Source organism: Manduca sexta, chromosome 27 (assembly GCF_014839805.1).
Source record: "Manduca sexta isolate Smith_Timp_Sample1 chromosome 27, JHU_Msex_v1.0, whole genome shotgun sequence".
NCBI classification, from domain to species: Eukaryota; Metazoa; Arthropoda; class Insecta; order Lepidoptera; family Sphingidae; genus Manduca; species Manduca sexta.
Window position 1 is genome coordinate 7,394,419 of NC_051141.1, and position 9,026 is coordinate 7,403,444.

General features: G+C 34.5%; 1 protein-coding gene across 1 annotated transcript in view; it reads left to right on the forward strand.

The window, feature by feature from the left end:
• Positions 1-3,799: 3,799 nt before the first annotated feature.
• LOC119190883 (uncharacterized PE-PGRS family protein PE_PGRS46-like) overlaps positions 3,800-9,026 on the forward strand; it is an 18,033-nt gene continuing 12,806 nt past the window's right edge. Inside the window, exons 1-3 of the mRNA XM_037444131.1 lie at positions 3,800-3,956; positions 5,593-5,931; positions 5,998-6,269. Coding sequence (XP_037300028.1) covers positions 3,800-3,956; positions 5,593-5,931; positions 5,998-6,269 — 768 coding nt within the window. The remainder of the gene's footprint in view (positions 3,957-5,592; positions 5,932-5,997; positions 6,270-9,026) is intronic.

Genomic DNA, 9,026 nt, shown 5'->3' on the forward strand with positions numbered 1-9,026 from the left:
TTATTTACATAACATACAATTATTTTTTAAATTACATTTCCAACACTATATAAGTTTATAGTACTTGGACTACAACTATGCAAGATCATTTCAACCTTAACAACAATAAATTCAAATAATCAACCCCGACTTTTTACCTCTAATATATGTTATTGTACTTTAAAGATGCTATGGCTTGTGACAAACATAATTTTAATAGTCTACGAATCTTTTAATAGCACTTCTTTTTAGTAGTGCTTATGATTTTGTTACTAATTAAAATTTACTTCTTAATCAGCGGTTACATTGTAAATTTCGTGGTATTGCTCGCGTGAAATGTATCGGGACAATAGTCATACTATATACTTTCTCGGATAAAGATCAGCCTACATTCCTTCTTACCGTTCAAGATTAATTTCTACTCAATTTCATCAAAGTCGGTGTAATTAAACAGTAATTAAAGCGTAATAGGCGAAAAACGGATGTCCTGTTTGCACTTCTGCTTACCTGTTTGGGATAAAGACATGATGTATATGAAAGAGTAACAGACACATTGAAAAAATTATATTCGCATTTATAAGGAACGTTCCTTCTGTAGAGAAAGCAAAAATATCCTCAGGTATATTTCTTAAGGCTTTCAATGAGACAAAATTTATTCGTAAGATTAAATATATCTAAGGATAATTTGCAGTTATTCTACAGAAGAATTTCATGATAGAAAAATCTGCCCTCAGAGAAAATACATTTTATACGGAAATTGTTTTTAATTCCTATTACCTTTCACACACAATCCTGACACGATTGTCGGAATAAAAGTTACTACTGAACTAAGACACAATAATTTCCGCTCGATCCGCCACAAAGGATTAACTGTCTCATTATTTCTCATATTAAACTATTTCAATATGTTTTTTCATAATAATAATGGACAATCACATAACATTATGTGAATAATATAATTTTTTAAGTCTGAATGTAAAACATGTGTTAATTTCCTAAAATACATTATATTATGAAGTTACCATTATAACATTTTCTTATTATCTTTTTTTGTAAGAGAAATAGATACATAATACACAATAATGAATTGAATAGTGTATTTAATAGTGAATTTCTCAAACTCAATAGTTTTGTAAAGTGATCCTGAGATTACAATAATTATTTTGGTCATGCGGTGTAGGTACTATTTATTTACCATAACACAGGATATTATCGGTGTAAAGTCGCGAACTAGTTATAACAAAGATACCCAGTTATTACAATAGCCGGCAAACCACTTGAGCACACTAGCGCGTTGGGGGATTTTTTTTTGTGTTAATATACCTACAAAATAAAACCATCACGTGGTAGTGTGTTCCTATTGTTTGGCGGCCTTAATGCCAGCTAAAAGATGTAACCATGAATACTATAGTCTCTTATAAGAATATTTCAACCTTAGCAATTCAGTTTAAACAATTAACCTCCTCTGTTTACCTCTATCTGTAGCGGCGATAGACTAGTTAGCTGTAAGACGGACTGCTGCACTGTAACGAATATTCGTAGGTTCAATATAACAAGTGCGCAGACCTCTCGCCTTTCTAAAATTATGTTTGTATTTTTTGGGAATTATCGCTTGCTTTACCAAGGAAGGAAAATGCCGTGAAGAAACCTACATACATAAGAAATTCTCTATAGGAATTTTGAGAGTGTGTGAAGTCTACCAATCCGCACTAGGCCAGCGTAGTGTACTAAGGCCCCTAATCTTTCAGCAATAGAAAAAGCATTATTTTATTTCTTTACAAAAATGTAATAGCCTAGCCTTGGTAGCATATAACTTAGAGATTTGCACTCATCATTAAGCAGCAAGCCCATGCTATAAACTTGTTATTTTCAGCTCAAATATATGCATTGATTCCATACTTGTTTTGTTTGAAATCCTGTTTATTGCGCATACACCAGACATGTTTAACAGAGCCTAGACACACCAAGGGGCGCTTGTTCTAAACCAATTATGCAAACTAGTGTAGACGTGTTATAGGGTCACTCACTATTCGGAAACAGATTGCGCTCGACCCCAGAGAAATAATAACAATGCATATACAAATAAGTAAACTACAAAATACATTTTTATATAAGTATTTACCATTGTCATACGATCTTTTCAAATTCCTAAAAACAGGAATATGACGAAAAATCAATTATTGTAGTTACGTTGGGTTAGCTCCAGATTATAATTATTTTATAATTCATATTCCGAACTTGTTTAATGCAATGATGCTAAACAGCTTTCTATAAATAAATCATTGATATTCAAAAAGATGATTACATGCTTGGAAATATCTTTAATCATATGTCATGCTGCTCAGTCTGATTTTGAATATTAAAAAAATAAATAATTATAAATTGTCAGTTGTAAATGAATGACATAAGTTATATTATAAAATTCTAACATTAATTGACGATGCACAGTTCCAACCGATGGTCTGAAATGCAGACGAGTTTCTCTCTAAAAGGGTTACATCTAACAGGGCGTACAGTCAGTCTGGTTAATAAACTTAACTCTGACTGACCGTCAGACAATTTAAGCCGGCGTTTCTAGCAGTACGTATATTGCACACAAGTTCTTGATTTGATTAGGTAGTAGACGGCGACAGACTAATTGATTGAGCATTAGAAAGGATTTACATCTATTCATCCTCTAAATACTTGAAATAAATAGGCGGAAAGGAAATTTTTAAAACAATAAAAAAAAAATTAATTTGGTATTTAATAAATATCGTCACAACGAACGATGGCATAGAGCGCAAACAAAAGAACTTTTAAACGAGAAATCAAATCAAATAACAAAGATAGTGGTGGCATGGCCTCTTGACGGATGCAAACGCAATAATAAAGTCTGGAATATGAGAGTTCAGGGAAAACTATTATTAAAATATTTTCTTTCCGTCAATGTTAGTAGTTGTAAGAATAACAATGTTCAAAGAAAAGACCTGGAAATTATATAGGTACATTTAGGAAATTTCTTATATTTTCAGTTGGCATCTCAATTTTGCAACATAAAATATTCTTTGACCAACAAAATAGGTTATGCTTAGAATATTTAACTTGACTGCTGTACCGAATTTTATTCTGTGTCGTCGCTCGACGTCGAGAAGTTTCTGAAAATATATTATGTCCTTGGTAAGCAATATTTCGTTACTTTGCTACATACATTAATATTATATTTTTCAAACTACTTTAAAGTATAAAAATATTATTAGTCGTTGTATTATGTGAATTGAAATTAGGTGTGATGATTTAGATAAAATACACTACTTAATGGTCAAATTTAAAGAAACGCAATAAAAATAAAATAAATTTGTTATCGTTCCCTATGTGTGTAGAAATGTAAAATGTACGAATTATGACTGTTGAATTAACTAATTTCAGTTGTTTATTTCAGGTAGGTCCTAATTAAATGATTTGTATTGTCAGAAAGTGTATTGACTTTTACTGTTTTTGGATATTACTATTGGTTTCGAATTTTAGATACCATAAAAAAATTGACTCCCTCAAAAATATTATATCAATATGACTTGATAAACTAGTAATAATGATGGATCTAAGGATAACTCAAATATTGGTAGCTGAACTAAATGGTTTTCCAATTTTATATATATTTTTATACGAGCATGGAAAAGTAATAATGGTAAGTGTGAACTGTTTTGTCTATGTGCCAAGTTTTATCTAATTCAGATTCAGATAATAGAAGAATTTATTATATTCAGCAGAAACTCAGATTCTTTTTAACATCTGGTTCTTAAAGATTTTCAAAAATGAAAAGCTGAATTGAACCGTAATGATGTCGAGTGCTGTAGACAGCATGAATGGTTGGCTCGATCAGGGAGAACTCCCAGACTTACAGAAAACGGACGTTAACACAGCTAGTTATGGAGTATGGTGGTTAAATTTCCGGGCGCTTAAAAGAGAGGTGTTTCCCTTTCTTAATCATTATGAAAGTGAATATAATAATATCAGCCCTGTATTATATACTTGCCCACTGATGAGCACGGGCCTCCTCTACTACTGAGAGGGATTAGGCCTTAGTCCACCACGCTGGCCTAGTGTGGATTGGTAGATTTCACACACCTTCGAAATTCCTAAAGAGAACTTCTCAGATGTGCAGGTTTCCTCACGATGTTTTCCTTCACCGTTAAAGCGAACGATAAATTAAAAAAGAAAACACACATGATTTTTTAGAAAAGTCAGAGGTGTGTGCCCTTGGGATTTGAACCTGCGGACATTCGTCTTGGCAGTCCGTTCCACACCCAACTAGGCTATCGCCGCTTATGAGAGTGAATGAAATAAAAAAAAATATTTACTATAACTATAAATGACTTTACTTTGGTTCAAACGATTAAATTATTAAATATAGGACCTAAAGTAAGAAAGGACACTTAAGTTTAGGAAACAAGCTGTTAAGAGTTAACCAGATATTGATTGTTGACTGAAAGGATTTTGTGAAATATTTTGATATACTGTAATTATGTCTGAAAAGCACAATCGACGCCCGGAGCCGGAGTCCAAGCGCCATCTCAGGCTCCACTTGTTGAATAAAAATCTATTGATACGGTAGTAACTTATTCCGGAGATCGAGAAGGATCATTAAGTGAGATGGTCTGTATATTTTATTTAGAGTTCATACTTATACCAATTGATCCACTTTATCTCGATTATCAATAAGTAATATTTTTTTGGAATTTAAAGAAATTGGATGGTCACAAGGGAAAGCATGAAGGCTGCGGCGTGAAGTATTCGAAATATCGGGAGAAAATAATTTAATACTGAAAACCGCGATAAAATCAGAAAAATAGTCTTATTGCAACGTCTGACATTCGCGAAAACGTAAGAAAACTTCAAGACAGTGACTGTTAGGTGTATTCAATTATAATTTCAGCAACTTGAGTTTCTTTATTGTATTTACAACTTCTTTGCTAGTTGCAACTTTATTTTAAGTTTAAGCTAGATAATTTCTTTCTTTTTTTCATTATTTTGAACGAGCATAGTATTTTATTATAAATTCAAACATCTATGAATTTGTTTTATGAGCAATAGAAATCACGTCTATGAAATCTTTTAAATTTTAATCGATTTCAATTCTTTTCATTTATATTGTACTTTATTTAGGATATCAGAAACATATATAAATAGTTTATCACGACCTATTAAAATACTAAGAGCTAGAACTTTTTTTTATCTTAACACCCTTTTCTAAGTTACACATTTTAATGTCGGCAACGTTGCAATCACAACGTAGAAAGACTAAAAAAAAATTAGTAAAAGGAAATAGATAAATATCGCTCGAAACCGTCTGACATAAACTACTAAAAATATAAAGTGTAGACTCATTGATGTCGATGTATGCCGGCCAATTTAAGTGATTCTTTGGCAAACGAAATTTAACTCGTAGCATGAACATTCTATACTAGTACTAGTATAAAAAAAAATTAGTAATTCAATGCTATAGGCGTAACTAGGAAGATGCAAACGCTGAAATAGAAAAACCATTTTTCTTGAATTGTCATAGTTATGATGACGTAATAAAAATAATATGGTCCCAATTATGCCCATATTCAACTTACTTGGATGTTGAAGGTATCGCCAACGCTGATGCCACGTCAAAGCAACACAAAACGGGCGTCGGTGGCGTCGGCGGTGACGGCGAGGACGGCGGCGACGAGTCGGATCGTGTCGGTGACGACGACGACGAGGGCGCAGTCGATGGTGATAGCGCCCGCACTGCACGTAGTGATAACTGCTTGGTCATTGCAGTGGGAGAGGACGGCGTCGGGGAATCAGGAGGCGAAGACGGTGTCGGAGATGCAGAGAGTGACGATACCGTCAGGGATTCAGGGGGTGACGACGGTGTCGGGGAACAGGGAGGTGTCGTCGACTGGGATGAAGGCGGGGAAGCCGGCATCGGCGTTGTACACGGTGACGTCGGTTCCGGACCTATAGCCGGTATATACACATGTGGTAAATAGGGTGCCGGTGATTCAGACGCACTCCGTGGAGAAGACGGTGTGGACAGTTTTGATAAGTCCGACGGTGTTGTTGAGTGCGTCGGTGTTGATGCGCTCGAGGGTGTTGTAGAGCCGGGCGGCGTAGAGGGCGTCGACGAAGAGCGCGGTGGCGGCGGTGGTGTCGGCGGCGTTGGTGGCGTCGGTGGCATCGGTGGCGTCGGAGGTGACGGTGGTGATGGCGGTTCGTCTATCACAAAGAACGCCGCCCCCGGAATGACCGGCACCAAGTCTTCAGTGTCGCGGACCATTGTACTGCTTTACTAATCCTCCGGCTACGTAGCCTTCAGACTTACTCCTTCATCTGCTAACAATAATATAATTTGAGTTAATTACCACTCATAATATTATATTCTACAGAATAATTAAGTTTGAGTAGTGAAAGTGTTTACACAGCCTAGTTGAATACAGATTCTTTTTGGTGATTGGTTTGATCTTAAATATTTCGAATTAATAAGACTTTACTTACTGGTGTGAGTTATATCTATACTATCTATATCTATACTATTATATACTTAAAGCTGAAAAGTTTGTTTGTTTCTTTGTTTGTTTGAACGCGGTAATAACGAGAATTACTGGTTCGAACCATTTAGTACATATATATCGATGGTTCGAACTGAATAATTCTTTTAGTGTTGGATAGCCCTTTGTTTGTGGAAGGCTATAGGCTATATACCATCACGCTATGACGAATAGGAGCGGAGCAGTTACGAAAATTGTTGCAAAAACGGTAAATAATATTACTTTTGGTAGATTCCATTTCGTGCGCTGCGTAAACGGTTAAAGTTATGCAACAATCATGTGTGACGGAATTGTTCCTCTTAAAAAATTCAAAAAAATATATTTTAAAAAACAAAGACCCCAGCCACATCCGCCTGTCCGACTGAACGCGATAAACTCACAAACTAACCAACGGATTTCGATAAAATTTGGTATGGAAATAGTTTGAGACCCTGGGAAATACATTGACAACTTTCTATCCCAGGAAAATATATAGCGTAACTATTATATCAGAAAAAATTTGCCCGGAAAAACATTAAGCTAGTTAGTATATAAAATAGCCTCTTAAATCCCTCAGGCATATATGTACATGTTATTTTGTTTTAGATATAGCTAAACTAATGAAAGGCTTAAAACGTAGATAGAATTTAATAGATTGTAAATAAAATTGGTGTATATTTTGGTAAAAACAATTTACATGGTACAAAATGCAAATAATTATGTGATATTATCCCTGTGTGACGTCATCGCACATATAGAAACATACGTAACAGTTGTGACAACCTACAACCAAAGAGTTTGCATCTTACAACAAAACAAATTGTTTGGATTTATATCTGTTACTGTTTCTGCAGTAGTAGATGGAAGACCGGTAGGGGTCGACTGCACCGAACCTTCGAAGATCGGATATCTGACATTCTTAATAAAGGCCAAGTCACAAGTACCCTGAACCGGCGGGAATACATTAAAACATTAAGGGAGGTGGAGGACGCGAAAGAAGTATGCAACAATCATATGCAACAATCACAATCTATAATCTGTGCCTACCCCTATGGGATAGAGACGTGATACTACTACTATGTATGTATGTACTTTTTCTGCAAAAATCAATGGGCAAGCATATAAATATTGTTCGGTGCCTTTATGTAAAAACTCAATACTACATAATCCCGATAAATTGTTCATTTCAAAATCGTGGTAAAATCAAAAGATTTAAGAAAAAAGTGGTTGACTTTAGCACTACGAGATCCAAAATATATATCGGATAATAATAATAATATCAGCCCTGTATTATATACTTGCCCACTGATGAGCACGGGCCTCCTCTACTACTGAGAGGGATTAGGCCTTAGTCCACCACGCTGGCCTAGTGCGGATTGGTAGACTTCACACACCTTCGAAATTCATACAGAGAACTTCTCAGATGTGCAGGTTTCCTCACGATGTTTTCCTTCACCGTTTAAGCGAACGATAAATTCACTAAGAATACACACATGATTTTAAAAAAGTCAGAGGTGTGTGCCCTTGGGATTTGAACCTGCGGACATTCGTCTCGGCAGTCCGTTCCACACCCAACTAGGCTATCGCCGCTTCGGATAAATCGACGATTAAATAATGAATAGCCTGAACACTCAATTTATGTGAAATATAAATTGAGTGTTCAGGCTATCTTTTAACCACAGTTTTTAAGTTATGAGTGCATGCCATCTGATGTTGAATGTTTCATGCAGTCGTTACTATAAATTTATTATTTTGCATTACTGACGATGCAATGTTCATGTGCGATGACGTCGCTAACAATAGCGGCCGACACTGCTACGTTTTAGACCCGAAGTTAAAAGATTTGAAACTCTACATTTTAATGACGGTATTAAAATATTTACAATATTGCCAAAAAACACGTAATCGATCGTAATTTCTTGACTTAATTAAGATTTGACTTGATTAAGACTGTAGCGACGGGAGCAGAGAACAAACCAACTGCATTTTGGCGAAATTCACTTTTTACATAATTGAACCCGAAATTCCTTATTTTATCTAGTGTTTTTTATTTTTCATAAAATATTTTTACTTACATTTTATCGCGTAAATAGAGAAACCTACACCTTTTTTAGATAATTAAACTAGGTATTAGTTTAGTAGTTATTTAATATGTAAGTAGTTAGAAATTTGCAAATAGTTTGTTTGTTGTAATAAAAACTGAACTTAGTTTTACTTGGCTATAAATTATAAATATTTTAGTACAGTTCAGTTTCTTTGTATGCTTACAGCTTGTGTACAATTTGAACATTTCGTGAAGAAATAAAGTGAGAAGTAATTTTTTTTATTGGTAAATTTCAGTTTATCTAAAAATAATAAGGTTTAATGAAGTGTATCGACATTGAATATATAAGATTTGATTACTTAATTATTTTAATTGTTTAAAAAAATATTACGAACTACTTGGAAATGTTATGTTTCTAAAAATATATACATTTTTTTGGATTATGATTTTGATAATATCAAAAG